Source organism: Formica exsecta, unplaced genomic scaffold (genome assembly GCF_003651465.1).
Source record: "Formica exsecta isolate Colony F162 unplaced genomic scaffold, ASM365146v1 scaffold8, whole genome shotgun sequence".
NCBI classification, from domain to species: Eukaryota; Metazoa; Arthropoda; class Insecta; order Hymenoptera; family Formicidae; genus Formica; species Formica exsecta.
This window is the reverse complement of record NW_021853569.1, coordinates 73,975-94,799: the sequence shown is the minus strand read 5'-3', so window position 1 is coordinate 94,799 and position 20,825 is coordinate 73,975. Positions and strand designations below refer to the sequence as shown.

General features: G+C 37.0%; 1 protein-coding gene across 1 annotated transcript in view; it reads left to right on the top strand.

Annotated features, from left to right (window-relative positions):
* LOC115244123 overlaps positions 1-20,825 on the top strand; it is a 36,620-nt gene that overhangs the window by 11,405 nt on the left and 4,390 nt on the right. Inside the window, 7 exon segments of the mRNA XM_029821518.1 lie at positions 11,740-12,242; positions 12,564-13,211; positions 13,214-15,407; positions 17,304-17,424; positions 17,622-19,691; positions 20,226-20,412; positions 20,500-20,748. Coding sequence (XP_029677378.1) covers positions 11,740-12,242; positions 12,564-13,211; positions 13,214-15,407; positions 17,304-17,424; positions 17,622-19,691; positions 20,226-20,412; positions 20,500-20,748 — 5,972 coding nt within the window.

Here is a 20,825-nt window from a genome sequence, read left to right as displayed (position 1 = left end):
CGGCCGTGAACGTCCTAGGACACGTAGACGGGGTGCGTGACCCAATCACCCGTTCACCGGCAGCGCGAACCGGGAGCGGCGTGGATTCGTGTCGAGTCTCTTTCGATGCGCGGTGGTGGGGGACTGTGTCGAACGGAATCCCCGAGCGCGCGCGCGAACACACCCGAGATCGTGTGCGTCTGTAGTGGCCGCGCGAAGGCCGACGGAAGGGGCAGGAGGTGAGGGAGGGGAGAGAGAGAAAGTATTTTTATCATTACATATAAAATATATTATTTTTTCAATGTTGATAATGATTAATAAACGGTACTCGCGGATGTGATTGCATTTGTATATCCAAGTATATTTACGTGCGTTCTAAATCGATGATGGAATTAAAATCATGGTTACTGTTATAATATGTATAACGCATCGTGTGCCTTTTTACGTCGATCGTGACGCGATTAAAGCAATTACGATTTGATATAGCAAAGATTGTCCCGTTTCTTTTAACTTCAACAAACGCTCGTTTTTGTTTCTCACACGATCTGTTTTCGCGGAAAAAAGAAAACGGAAAGAATTATGTTATCTATTCGATAAGCACCCGTTAAAATTTTTGCGGCACATGTTAAATGCTATGCGTTAATAGTCTTACATGATCGATTGACGACATCTGGTAAATTTGCAAATTCATAGAGATATATCGTAGTATCTGTAATGAGATGATTAAATACGAAGAATTCGCTATTAGATTAGTGCGTCATAGATATGAAAACAGCTATTGACGATAACAGCGCATTCGTCAATAGTAGAATTAAACGAATCGGAAGGTAAATACAAAGTCACATATTGTTTACACGCCTGACACAGCAATACTTGAATGACTCAATTATCAAGCTGATCGATTAATCTAGAGAATATGTATTTATTTATTGCGATATTCTTTAATATCAAATTATCAGATCTTCATCATATCTATGAAATTGTAAAGATCAAGATAGAGCACGCGTTAAATGATATAATGACGCAGGATGATGTGGTAAATGTACTAAAAATCTCGCTATTTCACTTTTGTTCGTTCGCAAGAAATGCGCAGTCGAATGAAAGTTTAAACTAACAATAAGTTTCACGATATTAAATATTACGCCGCGAGACTTTTAACAAGCGTATAAAAGAATACGAAGTAAAATCAGAGAAATAGAGAACGAAATAAGAAAAAACTAAAGACTAAAGAATATCTGTAGAAAAAAAAACATTCGTTCATATTTTGTCGGTTCAATTTCAGAGAAATAGAAAGAGAGAGAATGAGTCTCCCTTCTTCGGAAAGCAGGAAGGGGGAAGGAGGGGAATTCCGTGTATACGCGGCCGTGAACGTCCTAGGACACGTAGACGGGGTGCGTGACCCAATCACCCGTAGCGCGAAAGCGCGAACCGGGAGCGGCGTGGATTCGTGTCGAGTCTCTTTCGATGCGCGGTGGTGGGGGACTGTGTCGAACGGAATCCCCGAGCGCGCGCGCGCGCGCGCGCGAACACACCCGAGATCGTGTGCGTCTGTAGTGGCCGCGCGAAGGCCGACGGAAGGGGCAGGAGGTGAGGGAGGGGAGAGAGAGAGAGACGGGAGAGGCGCTCTGTCAGACGAAGGCGGCGCGCGGGTGAGATGAGGAAGGGAATGCCGCTTCTTCGTCAGACGACGTGCGCGGCAGCAACGGCGGATCGCGCGCGCGTGACTCACTTGCGTGTCGCGGGAATCTCCCGCTTCCTCGCCGATGGCAGCACCGTACGACCAACACGCGCGCTGCTCAAGTACGGTCTGTATAGTTTGACGGAGGGGAGCGGAGGGAAAGGAAGAAGGGCAGCAGCCAATGCACGGTCGGAGAGTTCATCCGGTGCAAGCGACGCGCGCTCGCGCTCGGTCGCCGTAGACCCGCTACGCGATATACCAGTGTTTCCCAACTTCGCTTCCGCGGCGAGACACTTCTGATGTAATCGAATCAGTATTTGCTGTTATCTAGATAATCATTTAGATGAAGCAATTGTATTATCTCATCTTTATCTAGATAATAATAGGATGTATTATATACATTTTTATCTTAGATGGAAAAATGCGTTATCTGTCTTAAATTATCTAAGATAATGGCTGTATTCAGCAGAACTCAGCCCTTAATAAGCGCTTTATGATTCTTTAATATGTTTGGTTCTTACATTTAGATTCAACGGAGAACTAAAGGTAAGATCATATTAAAGAATCACTAAGCACTGTACTCAATATGAAACTATAAAGAATAGACTTTAAGTGTGTTGCGTCATACTGCCTTGTGGTATTTTCTATTATTTTCACTGCCGAATGTGATTTTTTCGGTTTTGTGCAATTTCTCTATTGACAATATTATAGCGGAAGATGGAAAAGTATTTAATGAAAAAGTCTATAGGTAAATATATATTATTTTAGTTGTTGCATTTTTTCTTAATTATTTTTTTAAAGCAATGTTGTCAATATCATCTAGATGAAATGCGTTATAATTTCATTTATTATCTAGATAAACTTGAAATAAATCATCTTTATTTTATCTAAGATAAAATTTTATATGTCTTATCTTATCTTTATCTAGATGATTTCAATATTATCTACGCAAAATACTAAATCGAATAGACACATAATAAGAATAATCGTTAATTTGATGATTTTTCTCGAATACTTTAGAGAAAAATGTTTAATTATCGAGGAGAGAGAGAATAGCAGTGCGTTAATAAATTTTTTACAAATTACTGAAATTTTGAAAACACATGTTTGAATAATCGTCATGTTGTATAAATATTTGATTACATCATCCGGTAAATGTTTAATAAATATGTCGTGTGTGAAACTCTGTATATAAAATATTTCAACTAGAGAATAAATTGATTCAGATACTTTACAAGAGATGTACTGTGCGCCACTGATTTGACTTATTGCAAAATATCGCGTTGAACTGACGCTAATTGGACGATGCATTCGGCATATCTGGCACAGGGCAACCTAATGATATATCAACAAATGACAATGAATATATGCTATTAAAATAAACACTATAAAGTAAACATTTTAATACTATTAATAAACAATTAAAATTATTCTGATCCAGAGATTTGCATCGAATGAGTATGATAATATAACATTGTCTATACTAAAAATCATATTCCGTCATTATCGATCTCTGTATTAGTTAAATTAAATTTCTTCTTGTATAGTACACGAGAATTGTGCATAAAGTTAAACGGAATTAAAAAACGAACGGGAAATTGACCCCGCCTCTGACTCAGAATCAACAAAATACCATGAAATTTCGGCGTGCTTTTCTTCGGTACTGTGAATGATTTGATGATCTTTCGCATTAAATATTTAAAAGCCCGTGGCATCGCTAAAATTATCTTTGCTTCTTCGAAAGATGCACTCGAAAGATCGGTGATCCTGTTGGCGAAAGTCACAAAACCGCCGAGTCGGTTCCCGCAGCTGATTTTGTATACAGATATCCGCGACATTATCGTAAATAAATAACGCGCGATCCCCAAAGTAGCGCAATGGCCATTCACAAGTCTGATTTCCCATTTATCAAATTGAGTCAGATATGAACAAACCGTGCGAACTTTTTAAAAGTTGAGTATAAAAGTGAACGAACAATGGAATGAATATTGATTTTCTGCTGTTAAAATTTGGATAATATGTATACCATAACTAACTCGGAACTAGTGTAACATTCGATTCGTTGATTTGCTATAAAGAACAAAACATCAATAATTTTTGCGTTTATCGCATATGACAAATATTGAATTTAACCGAATGCGAATATTTGATGGGAACGTGAAAATACTGAATATATGATAAATGAAACGAACGTCCAAACATCGTGTTCATCTTTATGCCTTGCGCAGCAATTGATGGAAATTATGAAAATGGGAATACGTGATTTCGTTTCTCATTTACGCAAAAATAATGTTTAGTATGATTTGTGAATTCCGTGTCAGAAATTCGGATAATAAAATTCCAAGAAATAACAAAAAAGAAACATTAATTAGAAAATTATGAAGCTTATATGTAATTCAACCTAAAAGATCAACTTTTTATTGAAATAAAAATAGCGAAAATTTCTAAACTTAATAAACGAATTGAGATTCTTAAACATTGCAATTGAAAATGTTTCATAATTCGCTAACGACATATAATTTATCAAAATTATTGCAAGGCAATGAAATGAAAAATGAAACTAAGCTAAGATTTTCAAATCTTAAACGGTAAAGCTGATATTATCGAGACTCAGACGTAAATAAGTGTGAAAATTGATGCATGATAGGATTAAGCCGCGGTCAGTTGAACGAGCGTTTAACGCGTCTGACGCGTCCGGCATAAAACGATTAACGAATTGTCAGGTCTATATAGCGGTGGCATGATGTGCGTTGTACGACATACGATGGCAGATTCTGAACGAACTATTCATAGGTTGCAATTGGTCGTTTGTACGAGTTTACTCTTCGCCTCTCTTTAGACTCTCCCCCAGATTTAAGCCTAAATCATACGAGACGATATCTGTAACTTACTATATCTTCTTACGAAAACTGCATATTCCATATTTCCCATTCAATTCTTTAAATCCGTAAGATCGAAATAATTTTGTAGACTGCTTTTATTTATATATATTTTTCTCTTATTGAACATATAATTTTAAAGATATTCATTTATCGAGATTTTTATTTTGTATTTGGCTGAAAAAAAATGCTTATAAGAATTTGATTACATCGTTCAACAAAAAATGACTTTTTTTCGAATTCGTGAAAATAGCCCTTTTTGCAAATTTAATTACAAATTTCTCAAAATTCTGACGTGATGGAGCAATTTCGGAACTGGATTCATGTTCAGCGTCCAACAACCTATAAGAAACGACTAGCCCCGTTCTTTTTTTTTTTTTTTTTTTTTCAAAATGGTCGCAAATGATGGTCAAACGAAAGGTTTCTTTTCTATGAAAACAATCACAAGTGGTGGCATAAAAAATGTTGCGAATAATTGTACGTATATATTATTTATATACACACATATAATCGTATCTTGTATTTTGAAAAGTAACTGCAATATTAATAATAATAGCGCAAAAGATTTAAATTTTATGATATTTTAATCCGATTTATTTATCGAAGCGTGTGTATGTGTGTGTGTGATAAAAATCATGAAATGAAAAATGAAACTAAGCTAAGATTTTCAAATCTTAAACGGTAAAGCTGATATTATCGAGACTCAGACGTAAATAAGTGTGAAAATTGATGCATGATAGGATTAAGCCGCGGTCAGTTGAACGAGCGTTTAACGCGTCTGACGCGTCCGGCATAAAACGATTAACGAATTGTCAGGTCTATATAGCGGTGGCATGATGTGCGTTGTACGACATACGATGGCAGATTCTGAACGAACTATTCATAGGTTGCAATTGGTCGTTTGTACGAGTTTACTCTTCGCCTCTCTTTAGACTCTCCCCCAGATTTAAGCCTAAATCATACGAGACGATATCTGTAACTTACTATATCTTCTTACGAAAACTGCATATTCCATATTTCCCATTCAATTCTTTAAATCCGTAAGATCGAAATAATTTTGTAGACTGCTTTTATTTATATATATTTTTCTCTTATTGAACATATAATTTTAAAGATATTTATTTATCGAGATTTTTATTTCGTATTTGGCTGAAAAAAAATGCTTAATAAGAATTTGATTACATCGTTCAACTTTTTTTTTTTTTTTTAACTGTGTTATCAATCGTAATAGCATTAGTTGTTTTTTATATCATGCCTTAAACTATGATTTTTGGATGAAAGGCGTCACATACAAAGAGACATTATATTTTTATCTTTTTACGAAATAATCAATGAATAAGTCAATTATTAGTTGTATATAGATTCGTTTTATATTCGCATCTCTCTTTTGGCCAAACATGGTGAGATACAGAATTATCTTCGTGCGCGTACGCTTGGTGATGCATCGAGAAGGGAGGGGACCGAGGTCAGGGAGCGAGCTCTATCGAGATAGAGAGCAAACAATAATAACACCAATACATCAATAAAATATCCGAGGAGCTCGATCAGCTCGATCGAACTGGCTCTCTTCATCGGGATTTTATTCGGGCCGGCGAAAACGACGACGTGGGCGAGATCGCTAAACTCGGCGACCGAGAGCGACCGAAAATAAAACCTTATGCCAGAAAGTCCACAACTAACTTTACGTGCTCAATGGTATATCGAAATCCCACGTTTTGTTTTTATCATTTTTGTTTTACGCGACAATCAATCTAAAATAAAATGACAAAGGCAGCTTTATTTTAGGTTGCGTCTTATATTTCGAGGGATTTTATTTTCGGAATTTTATCGACACAATTTTATTGACAATTTCTTGCGAGATGTGTAACATGTAACAAGATTAAAGTACGAATGATTTGTGGACGAAAAATATAGTGCACGAGACAAAACGATTCCCGTGTAGAACCGCGTTGCAATTTGCAAGTTATTTCACAATAACCGTAAATGGAACATTTTTGAATAAAAATACCAAATGTCAATGTGCAAGAATAAAAGATTTTACATCGAAATAAATTCAAATCTGGCAAATCTCTGTTAGTTAAAAGTCTGAAAGTCACACATATATGTATACAATATACCTATATACCTATATGAATAATTTTTTTTTTAATTTTTAATAATTTTTATAATTAGAATTTTATCTTCAATATATATTTTTTCTCACATTTTTTAAAATTAAAAACTACCAACATTTCTCTCTTCATATCTATACATATAAAATTTATCATTGTTAAGTCGTAATGCTTATCAAATGTCATTTCTTTTTTATTCTTCGTGAAATTAAACTCATGAACGCAATTGTTATTAGAGTGCTTTATTCACAGAGAAATAACTTTGGCGTATTTTATACTGTCGAATATAAAAATCTACATTTGTATGTTTGCTTAAAATACAAACAAAACGTATCATGACCCATTTTCGTCGCTTTGCGGACTTTACTAGTGGTATACGGGTTCACTATATTTATTGCGCGGTTATATGAAGTTTACGAAGTATATTTCGCTGCAGAGAGAGAGCAGCTCTCACGAATACGCGCTCATAATGCACGAATAACTTTGATAACAAGCTATAATTTCAGACAAATATTTGAGAGGTTGTTAATTGAATAATCTGAAATTCGAGCGTTATGGCGCCAACGATAATAATCCCTTCACTGCTTATTCGTTTTCGATCTACTGATGTTATCAGTTTTAATTCATAAAACGCACGAGAAACGCTACCCACAATTAAAATACAGAATAAACTATATTAACTCTTTGGCATTTATTAATAACCTTACTTATATAAATTGGTATCTATAGTACATAGAAAAACATCCTGCGATAATAGCCGCGTAGATACCGCGCTGCGATAGTACGTTCGTGGAATATAGGACCAAACGAATAAGAATGGATACGACACGAATAGCGTGCCATTGTCGTTTCATTCATTTCTGCTGGATTCACCGCCGATTGAGGAGAGAGCCTAATAAAGTTCGCGTATCTCATATACGTTGCGTCACGTGTATCCTTTCAACAACGCGTATCCGCTTATAAATAAATGATCTTTTTTATCCTCGAATCAACGTCGTGCTCGCTTACGTCGCGTAAACTTTATAGCAAATTAACGATTCAGCTTGACTGCTCGCGATATGATCAGAAGTGCGATTTAGACTGGATAATGTAAGTGATCTTTGATGTTCTAATGAAATCTAATTCGAAGATACACATGGGATTATAATAAATCATTAATAATATTTATTTAGAATTATTGATATTATTAAAAATGCGAAATTTTATCTGTATAAATTGCAAACAACATTTAAATGACATTTCTAATTGCAATTAATAATAATAATTCATAAATTTAAATATTATTTTCATTGTTTAGAAGAAAACGCAATTATATTTGAAGAAAGAGGGAGAGAGAGAGAGAGAGAGAGAGAGAAATGGAATTCCGCTTATTGTATACAATATGTGCTTTCCAACGTCGCATAAATTATAATATATCGCGCGGTATATTAGACGTATTTATGAGAGCCAAAACTTTCGTGATAGTTTCTCCTCCGACGATGAAGACCGCTGCCAAATGGACCGTCGATGTAAGTCTTGTCGTTTGGACGGTGACTCTGCGCGAGGAGGAATACCTCCGTCGATGAACCAGGTTGGCTCACCAGCTCCTTCTTTTTTTGTCTTTTTCTACCTCTCACTGTCTTTCTCTCTCTTCTCTCCATTTGCGCATATAAATAGCGCGGTCCAAAATTATCGGGGCACTTCAGCGAACGGTGCCGCGAAAGTGGCGTCCGAGAACAGACCAGCGATTTCTGCTAGATATAAAAATATACGCGGGAACGACATGGACGCCCGATTGGCGACGTGCATTCTTCAACAAAAAGCACGATGAGAGCAATTATACGAAGAACAGAGGATATAGAATTATTTATTCTCTTAAACCTTTACAATCTAAACTAGTTTCAACAGTGATTGAAAAATATGCAAAAATCAAGTATATAATAGCAAATAAGTTATATAAAAGCGGACTTATAATAAATTTTTCTAAAATATTATAATAGAAAATTAAAAGCAAAGAGTTAAATTCTTATTGTGAATGTATCTATATGTCACAATATTTAACTCGTTTCAAGCTATTATCTTTTTATTTTTTTTTGATAATAAATATTTATGGATTAAATATTTTAATTTTATTTTAATAGTCAATATGCGAATTACATTATTCATTAAAAATTGCTCCATTTAAGATATCGCAATGTATTTCAGAGACAATGACAATCAAGTTTTTAGGCCTGCGAATTGTGAATTTTAAGCGAAATGCCCATATCCCGATGCTGAACTCAATCAAAAATTTAAAACACGCGCGATCCGCTCTGAATAATTTATACGTTGTATAATGACACGGTATATCGTAAGAAGTTTTTCAAAATAAGCCAAAAGTGTATATAGATTTTTTTTTTAAATAACAAAGAGAGAGAATTTACAGCAGGAGAAAAAATATTAATCTTTATGGGAACAGTATTTAATTACAAACTAAAACGGATATTAAACTAAAAATGATTTCCATAATTTTGTATAGTAACTTGAATCTTTCATATAAAATACATGGATTAATTTCAAAACATCTTTATACAACTGTAGTGCATACTGATAACATCAATTTAATGATCGCATTAAATTTTAATTGTAATTTGAGTTGAAGGAATTGGCGTCAGCTGCATCTGATGACGCGGTCAGTAATTACGCGATTAGTCGACGTATATAGGTTGACAGCATTGAGAGAAAGAAAGGCAAAAAAATGTCGAGAATTTATAATTCTAATTCCATAATAAGTAATTCGTTGTCGATAAGCCGCGGCGGTGAGCAAACGCGAAAGATCTTGGTCGCTTATAAATGGAAATATAGGAGCAGAAAAAAATCTTATTCGTATGTAAACGGATCTGAACTGTTGAATTTGCTTCTTCATTTCCGCTTTCGTGATGTCGCATTATCGCATAATTCCACGAGGATGATCTGTCGTATTTTGAATATTGAATACGCGGATAATTGCGTTTAAAGCAAATTCCACTTTGACCTATATCGGATTCGATTAAAATAATTCTTTAATGAGAGAGATATATTTATATTATATTTTTATTTATTTGTGCTTAGTCCTTGCCTTTCGGCTTAGGACGAACTTCCGGTTACAAAATTTTTCCATCCACTCTGCGCTTATATATAAATTTAAATTTGCCTTTAATACAATACACTGAAACTCAATTAAAACTAAAGTTAAAATTTAAATTTAAATTGAAACTGAACCTGAACTTAAATACAATTCAAAATAAAATAAAATATAGACTACACTAAGACTGTAACTGAAAGAACTGGAGCTATATAAACTAACACAAACTAAAACAAAAATAGAATAGAATAAAATTGACAATAAAATAAAATCAAAATCAAAATAATAAATATAAAAATAAAAATAAAACGCAGAGAGATATATTTATATATTAATGTAAATAAAAGAAAGTTAATGTGAAAATGCGCGATTCATTTTTAATAAATCTATGATGTGTTAGATTTTTTTAACGGAATTAAAAAACTACTTGTACACACAATTCAATAATTTACTGATGTCTCAAAACTATTGTATATAATATAAATATTACGTTCGTTTAATACATGTTGAAATTCTAGCCAATGCATCTTATAAATATATGTTAAATAGTAAGAGAATAAAATTAATGTCACAGAGGATCTGCTAACATAACGCGTACTTGAAATAAAGCGTTATGTCATTAAAGTGGAATTTAGTAGAATCGACGCACACCGCAAGATGCGTAATAGAGTTTCCTAAATGAATTATGTTTGCAGAATTATTATGTGGTCACCGATGCGTTTCCTATATGTTTCAACCACGTTTTAGATATAGCTCTATTATTTCTTTGCTGCGGAGAAATATCTATTGACAGATTATTATTAGCGATTATTCACACCACGTGAGTATTTTCACGATTGCGAAAGTTTAGTGTGAAAAATATTAGCCAGTTACTTTTCTCTTTTGTGCATAATATATGATCAATGAATTAAATATATTCGTTATATTTTTATTTTTTATCGATTGGTGACAACCGGATATTTTATATTTTAATCTCAACCTTGTTGCGAAAATAAATGCATTCTTACATATACAAGATCATGGATGGAATAAGAGTAAATGAGATACTGGCATAAATATATCTGATATGTGTTATTTTTGCTACGTTTGGTAGTGTTGAATTTATGAAATGATAAATTAAACATTAATATTGCAATACACATACACATGTTTTCTTTTAATCATTAATTAAATCACGTGATTTTGTATTATTTATCTTTCCATTATCTTGTATACGTTAGATTATATAAGTACAATATTTTGAGTAACATCCAAAAATCGAGATATGATTTTTAATACAATCCAAACATAACGTTTGATGACTCGACTATCATTTCTCTTTCAATGTAATTATTCGTAACAAATCAATTCTTTTTTACGCGTCATGTAATCGATGGAACATAATGTAACGCCTACTAAAAAGAATTAGTATTTTCTCATCTCACATATTACATCAAGAGTGCATTAACGTTTATGTATTTATGGAAACGTCATAGCAACTGTATACAAGAATTTTCTGGTATTATGATACTTTACTGATGCGGCCTCGAGCACTTTATGTACAATCGTTGCCACGTGCGGCAACGATAGATATTATCCAAACCAACGAATCTATCATCATCGTAAATTTGATGCGTCATTAGTGCTTTACGTAATAAAAAAATTTTCTCACGTAATAAAAGAATCGATTCAACGTCCTTTATGTCAGGGCTTTTTACGCATTTCCCCGTGTCAACAGCCATATCGCAGCATCCTGATGTGGTGCAGATAATCAGCAATTAGCATCGATTAATTGATTTTGCGCGTTTTCACTTCGCGGAATTTTTTTGCCAATTCGCACTGAGAGTATTGAGAATTCTTCGTGAATCACTCCTCCCCCCCCTTAACATCGTACACGACGACATTCGTTTTCTGAGTCACCTGAGAGTCCAACATCTGATCGCCGTGCATGATGAGATCTCGCCTGCTCCTCCTTTTTTTTCCCCCAACTCCAATAGTCAGAAGTGATTAAATGTGCTGTGCTCTTCGCAGAGACCCACACTGTGGCGATGACAGACCCACAGCTGACCAACAACAACAATAATAACAACAATAACAATAACAATAACAACGATGGCGAGCCAAAATACCTGCACAAGAAGTTCAAGAAGATGGCGACGACCGAAATCGCGCCGAAGGTCGTCGAGCCTAGGAAGGAGACCACGGCGAACAACATCGTTCCTGCCGAGACGCCCAAACGGAAGGACATCGACAAGGACGGTAAGGAGTCATCGAAAGAATCCGGCCACAAACTCGAGGTTTCCTCGGAACCCGAAGGAACCGAACCCGCCGAGTCTCGGAAAAGCGGCCATACGTGCCCTTATTGCAAGCTGACATGCGCCAAACCGAGTGTTCTTCAGAAGCACATCAGGGCGCATACGAACGAGCGACCGTACCCGTGCAAGCCGTGCGGATTTGCTTTCAAGACCAAATCAAATCTGTACAAGCACTGCAGGTCACGCTCTCACGCGCACAAGATGGAAAAGGGCGACAAGGTAATTCGTTATTAAAAATAATTTAAAATATAATTTTTAACAAAAATAGATATTATTAATCAAATGATTACGCTTACGATAGAATACGTTTTTCTTGTTCTTAATATCACTTGGTTAAATTTAAATAATTTTATGTAACATTGTAATAAAATCTTGTTTTTTTGCAAAATATGAGTTATTGATAGAAATACAAAATTCAATTTTCAATGTATTAGCATTTTTGCAATTTGCAATAACAATTGAGAATTTACTAAATAATTTAACATTATCAATTAACGCTAAGCATCTCAACATGCTTCAATTTATGACATTTTTTTGTAGATGTCTGAAGATTCCGATATAAGTCTGTCGGACAGCGCCAGTAATGGTACAGGCACACCACCTCCGCCTCCCGTTTCGACGCCCACGACGACAACGGCAACAGTATCCACCGCTACTGTGAAGAGTGTGAAAACCGGCAAGATATACAAGCCGAAGTTTCAAGCTCGAACGACTTTACAATGCGTCAACAGCGACACGGAAACGTCTTCCTTATCGCCCAGTTCTTCCAGTAGTTCCTCCTCTTTCTCCTCTATGACTACTTCCGCTTCCAATTCCGTCAAGCCGAACGCGGAACAGTTGCAAGAGCATATTGACAAGATCATCACGGACAATCAGGCGATTGTCGATGCAGTAGACCCACGTCTACATAAGCTAATGCAGCGCCAACAGAGTCTGGTGGAGATGAAACAATCGTACGAGCAACAACCGTTGAACTTGTCTTCCACAGAGGAAACCTTGAATAGCAGAAAGCGTTGCTACAGCGACAGCTGTGCTCAGGAAGCAAAAGAAAGCGCACACAATTCTGAAAGTTCGATCATCAAAGATCTCCTCCTGAAAACTCGTGATTTTGCCAATGGATCAATACCAGAGATTACTCTGGAAAATTTCATCTGTCCCACTTGCCATATCCCCTACACCAGCATAGTATGCCCTACACCAGCATAGACAACCTAGAGGCTCATCGTAAATATTACTGCAAGGGTAGTCCACGAAGAGGAACGGACTATCAGGTAGAGCTGGAGAAACGAGATTCTGACTTTGATTCCAAGTCTTCCGATTACTACGGCATTTTGCAGCCTTTACCATCGCCGGGCCCTCTACTGGGTAATACTAGGCTGGTCGACGCATATGCTCCACCCATCAAGAAGCAGAGAACGGAGTCTGTGCCAACCAGTTTGAGGTCGCTGGAGGAACTGAGTAAGTATCCACGTCCGAACTCGCTACAGATGTTCGGCGGTGAGGTGAGAATCCTTGACAACACGGGCGAGGTAACGAAAACAATGCGGATCGAGCCGCGACAGACCAGCTCGCCCCCGAGCGACCACGTAATCAATGCTAACTGCGTGACTTCGGAGATGGCGTCGATAGTAGTGAGGTCGGGACTTCATTCCGGTGGTACCATGCTACACAAAACGTCGAGCATACCGGCCAGTACGCCCAGTCCCTCCATATCCCTATCCAACACGTCGAAGATGGCATCATCCATTATACCGAACATATCAACTCCCAATATAGCGCCTAACATGTCTTGCTACAATTATTTAGAGCCGCATCTCAATCCGCTGACGAGTATCACTGCCTACAATCCGTTGACTTTGCCGCAAACGGGCATCACGAGCATTCTCCACGGTGACAAGGTGATACGTTATGTACCCGGCATTCCCGGACCGCATACGCTGACCGGTACGCCAACCATAGACATATCTCCGAATATAACGGCCGGCGAAGCCGGTTATAAGGTGATACCGGGTTTACCGGGCTTACACATGGTACAGCAGCCGTTAGACTTGGCCAATCCTGTGAGGTTGCAACCCAGTACAGTACAGTCCGGCATGCCGGATCCATTGTCTGGACATGCTTCTTCCATATTGGACCAACCTCTGGACCTGGCCAGTCCGGCGAAGGAGCCGGCAAAAATCAGCTTTAAAACTCCCAGCGTCGACAGTTTGAAGAGCGTTTTAATGAGCGGTTTAATCAGTCCTAAAGTTCCTAGCGTCAAGGTCGAGACCTCGACGGACAAGCATCGCGCGAGAATAATGACAATGCCCATTAATAAAACGGAGCTAGATCGTCATATCAAGAATAATGTGACCGTGAAGTATAAGGCTATGGAGAATCCGCGAGAGAGAAGGGACTTCACATACGATAAGAGCCCGAAGCTAGACAAAACTTTTAGTTATCCGAACGGCGTTGACCCCGCAACTTCGTCGAGTTCTTACAGTAAGCTAAAATACACGACTAAGGTCATTTCGGAAAACAAAAAGAAGCTTTCCAATTGGAGCGTCAATGAGATAGATGTTGGCAGAGTAGCATCGGTAGAGACGAATATTGCGATCTCTAAATACGATCTACAATCTCACGAGAATGGTCGATTAAAGAGCAGCATCCCTTCGGATATACGTGGATCCAAGGTCGTGGATAGTTACATATTCAACGGGGCCAAAGTAAAGGCCGACAACGCGCCGTCGGTGATACTTGTGAATTTAGATTCTTCCAAAACAGAAGTGCCAACGAAAACTTCCACAGAATTAGTTGTTAAGGACAAACAGCCCGAGGCCAAATCGCCAAAGAGCGGCGGCGATGTCGCTAAGGAAGCAACTAACGCCAACAAATTCTTGAGACCTACATCCTTGCCGCTGAAGCCCGGCACTTTCACGCCGAAAAAGCATCATGGGATTACACCTACGGATAACACACTTCCTCTCATCAGCCCGGAGACACCTCGACCGAAAAAGTCATACGGACAATTATATTTGAACGGACACGCCTACACATATCTAGGACTAAAGTGTTCCACCAGAGTGTTCTACTGCACTCTGAATCGACCGCAGCCGATGTACGTTACGCAGCAGCACGGTCTATCGATGTACTCTAACTGGAAAAGTAAGGAGGCACCTATAGAAGTGGACATGGCGCACTACGATTCTCGGCACAGGCCTCTGAATTATACCACTGCGTGGAAGAAGCAAGAAGATATTCTGACGCACTCCTCGCAAAGACCAACCACTCCCAATAGTCCAGACAGCGGATTGGAGAGTGATATGCAGGAGAAAGCGAAGAGAGTGAAAATATTTGATGGAGGCTTCGAGAGTAATGAGGATTACACCTATGTACGCGGAAGAGGTGAGTAATGTTTATATTGTGTTATTTTATAGAAAATAAAACAAAATTTACAATCTTTATAATTCTTTTAACGATGTTTTAAAATCATGTGTAATATATACATAATTTTATTGCTTTCTCTTTTCTTTTTATTAATCTATAATTTATTAAAATAAAGCAATAAAATATAAGATTCAATGAGGCTTGAATGATAAAAATCAATTGATAGACAAGGAAGGCCAATTGAAGTCCAGACACAATAATTGAAGCATAAACAAAATATATTTTATTAAATATATATTTAAGATGTATTATACATTAATTCAAACGTTTCGACCCACTTCGGGTCCTTCTCAATGATATCGAGGTGGAAAATGAAAAAAATATAAGTAAAAAGCAAAACGTCATGAGGCGGAGTAATACGGTAAGCGATATAGTTAGCAAACAAAACGCAACTAAATTAAAATTTGTATCCTAGTGCGCATACGATATATATACAGGGTGTCCGACAAGTAAGTGACCACCACCTTTCGTTTGGTCACTTACTTGTCGGACATCCTGTATATATAGTATATATATAAAATAAAATAAAATCTAAAGGTTAGTCATTATTTAAAAGCAAATCGACAATTATCCTCAAGTTTTTTTCGTGGAAATGTGAATGTGACAGTCGAAAAACTCGATCCACTAACAATAAGCCAAAAATAACACTTTTTTTTATGACATGTGGGGTGTTGCTAATAAAAAGGAGATTTGGACGAGGAGCCTTCTTATGTTAAAAGATGCATATCAGAAATGCTGCATATCAAGTAACAAAAAAACAGCATCAACTTACAGGAAGACATGAGTCTCCTTGACCACTCTTATTTTCCTGTTAATAAATAAATTATTTTCCTATTATTAAATAAATGTACCTAACCCGATTCCTTTGTTTTTCTCATGTTTTGATCCTAAGTCTCCTTTTTTCTTTGTTTTTAATTTCTTTTGTTGATATTTATTTATATCTCTTGTATTTCCCATTCAATCCTGTTCTCTCTCCTTGTGGTGTTTTGCTCATTCGTTATCGAGACGTCATACAGATTATTTTGTCTTTTTCATATATCATCTTGTGTGTATATGACTTTTATGTTATTCTTATTAATTGGATCATTAATCATCTTAGTTAGAACTGCTAACGCCTCTACTCGCTGTAAGTACTTCTTCTATGCATATGTTTTTTTGGTCTGTTCCGACCAAATTAACATCATTTTTGTCACAAATTTTATAGGCATATAAGTACTTATATTATTGGGCATTATACTCCCGCAATATCTGAGAATTTACGCTCGCACTGGACTCGCATCCTCCCCATTCTCATTAAGTCTTTTATTTCATCACTCATTTGACGTCTATCAACTTTTAATTTCACTGACCGACATGTATTCTTTATAATGAGCCATCACATCATTGTGAAGGTGAGTTTAGGATTTACGTCAATGAGTCTGACCATTGTGTGACCTTTATTATGTTATCTTTTTTGTATTATCAGGCTCTATATGTATATGTATGTATATATCGTATGCGCACTAGGATACAAATTTTAATTTAGTTGTGTTTTGTTTGCTAACTATATCGCTCATCGTATTGCTCCGTCTCATGACGTTTTGCCTTTTACTTACATTTTTTTTCACCTCGATATTATTTAAAAAAAAGATCCGAAGCGGGTCGAAACGTTTGAATTAATATATAACACATCTTAAATGTATATTTAACAAAATGTAATATTTTGTTTATGCTTCAAGTTCCGCGTCTGGGCTCCAATTAATTGGCCTTTCTCGTCTATCAATATAATTTATTATTTTTATTTTCGTTAATAAAATTTTTTACAATAATTTGAGACATAAAAAACTTTAATTATCTTTATATATATTATGTAAGGTCGAGGACGCTACGTCTGCGAGGAATGTGGTATTCGTTGTAAGAAACCGTCTATGCTAAAGAAACATATCAGAACACATACAGATGTTAGACCATACACCTGCAAGCACTGTACATTTAGGTAAGTTCTTCAGATTTTTCCATGTAGCATGTGGCAAAAAAAGTATATAACTTTTATTAGCTTCTCTAGTAACCATACACCTGCAAGCACTGTACATTTAGGTAAGTTCTTCAGATTTTTCCATGTAGCATGTGGCAAAAAAGTATATAACTTTTATTCTAGTTTTTATCACGTAGTTTTAATTATTTGTGTAATAGTTTCAAAACGAAAGGCAACCTCACGAAGCATATGAAATCTAAGGCTCATTACAAGAAGTGCGTGGAGTTTGGCGTGGTACCGGTTCCTACGACCGTCTGCGACGAGAATATTGACAAGGAGGCCATTGCGCGATTAGCGGCCGGTGGTGGTAATACGGAAGAATCCTCGGAAGAGGAAGATGATAGCGATGGCGAGGAGAGCGAAGAGTCTGGTAGCGAAGAGCAAGAAGCGGCGCAAAGTCTACTGAGTCTTTCGCAACATAACGGGACGAACAGATTGCCAGGTTTACTGCCATCGGGCAGACCTACGACATATCCATATGCGCTAACCCTACCGACGACTTCCACGATAGATATTGTATCTACCGCAACGAGTACATCGATCGTGAGCAGCCAAAGTATTGCCGCGCAAGAAACGGCTCTAATACAAAACGAATTATCGCACCGTTACTATTTCCCATCGAGCCGCGACGCTACGGAAGAGACGAGGATCAGTGTCATTCAGTCATCGAAGAAAGATGATTCTGACTTGGAGATCGAGGAGATTACCGATGTCACAGAGTCGCGTCATCAACTTTCGCAGCCCATGGATCTCACGACGAAGCAGACGGCTCAACTGTTGCTCTCGCCAATTTCGCAAAGAGCTAGACCAGCAGATATACTGACTCCCGTTTCAGAACCGGTTCTATTGCAGACAATAGTTCAGACGATGGAGCGGTTGCCTATACAGGGTAGAGAATGGAAACCGAACGCGGAAGGTCACATGTTGCAGGCGTATCTTACAGAGAGACATATGATGGACAGTAAAATGAAACAGCAGTATCGCGTGGGAAACACCAAATTGGACAACAAACAAATACAAGAAAGAGATATTTATCCACGGCATCAGGATCTCAGTAGATCCAGGCACATGGATTCCAACGGCATTCCGTCAGTGACGTACACCGATCCCAGTAAAATGCAACATACTATTATGGAGTCTAGAATTAAGCATATGACAAAGCACACTAGTGACGACATTAAGATGGAAATCAGGGAGAAAATTTATCTCAACAATATGGCAATGGAAAGACGAATGTTCGACTACGAGACTATTCACAAGGATAAAGAACAATCTAATCGTTCGGTTTCTGATCGTGAAAATTTTGAGCTTGGTCTAACTAATGGTCCCACTGGTACAAGGCCAAGTATCGAATATGGTCTACCTATGAGCAAGACTAATAGCTCGATGGAGAGATCAATTTGTTCTACTGCATCTATCCGCAGCACGCCCAGTATCGACTGCCATTCACCGAAATCTTTGAATATAGATAACCGGCCACCGTTGATGCAACACTCGAGCAATGAGATTGATAGAAGTTCCATGTTCAACGCGATGAAGATGATGAGTGAGGTAGAAAGGTCTAGGGAATGTCATACTGTCAATCAGGAAATGAGGTCTGCGAATCATGAGATGAGACTCACGACTACTGATAGTCGAATGCAGAGTCCACGGAATCTCGATCTAAGACCGCCCAGCAGAGAGATCAGAACGCCCGGTCAAGAATACAGAATGCAGAATCACGAGCTGAGGCTACCGAGTCAACAAGAATACAAAATGCGCGGTCAAGAGATGAGATCGCCTAGTCGCGAGTACAAGCCATCGTTCGCTCACGATATACAAGTCATCCAGGAGCTTATGCCGTCGACAAACATGGAACTGCGGCAAACAAATTCAGATAATAGACCGTCGAGCAATGAGATGAGAGCTCTTTTGGAATATAGAGCGCAGCCTCAAGATCCCCGTGCCGGCTACGAGATAATGCAGTCGCCTATGCACGAGCCGTCCAAGTCGCAAAACGTCGACGCGAGAAATACATCGCCGCAGGAAGCACAAATCATCTATTACGATGCGAAACAGAACGCGGATACCGTTAAACAAAATACACCCGACAGTATGAAGCGAGCAGTAGCCAGAAAGATAGTCGTCGGCGGCCCAGATTTTCGATCGCCATCACCGAATACAGGAAATCCGAAACCGCAAGCAGAATTTTTACAACCATCGAGTGGGCCAGCGCCTAATTACGTTAGGTAAATGAATAATTGTTTCTTTATTATTTTGTTGATGCTAACTGGTGCATGATATATTAAATATATTACATTAGATTTATTAAAGATAGATTGAAAGAAAAATACGAGAATAGAAATTAATAAAACAGATGTGATCTTTTTGCTTTTTTTAAAAACAATAAAAATGTTCAATATGTGTAACATATATAATAATACATATATACTAACACGTATATAATAATAATAATTATTATTATTATATATTGTATATAGTATATAGTATATATATGTATATATATATATATACAACTTTTTATGTAAATATCAATCCGCATACACAAATATAAATTCTAGATTATAGTCTCGATCTGTAAAATTAAATCTTCCATTAAAAATATTTTATTTATATATTTAATTAAAAATTGGCATTTAATTAAATTTTATAATTCGCAGCTTTTAGATCTGCATGTTTATTTGATCTGCATTTATCAAAACAATTACTTTTCAAAACATATTTGATTGTAAAAACTAAGATTATATGAAATGTGGTTACAGTTTGACAGAGGATGGTAGGAGTATATGTGGAATTTGTAATAAGGTGTTCAACAGGCCTAGTCAGTTACGGTTGCATATCAATATTCATTATTTTGAGCGGCCATTCAGATGCGAAAGTTGTGCAGTTTCCTTTCGGACTAAAGGCCATTTAACGAAACACGAGAGATCCGTTTCTCATCATAACAAGGTAAGCAACGAAATTTATTTCCGCAAGCAATATTACATCACTTTTAGCTTTAGATTATATATATACAATAAATATATTTCATTACAGGTCAGTATGACTTCCACATTTGGTGCAGCGACTAGCAGCAATCCCAGGCCTTTCAAATGTACAGATTGTAAGATAGCGTTCAGAATACACGGACATTTGGCCAAGCATCTTCGTAGCAAGATGCACATTATGAAGTTAGAATGTTTGGGCAAATTACCATTTGGAACATTTGCAGAAATGGAACGATCTGGTGTCAATTTGAATGACATCGACACGACAGACTGTGATAATAGTCTTAATAGTCTGCAGGTTCGTATACAACAAAATTTAACTACACGCATTTTTTAAATTCAACAAAGAGAACATCAATAAAAAAACCGGATTTT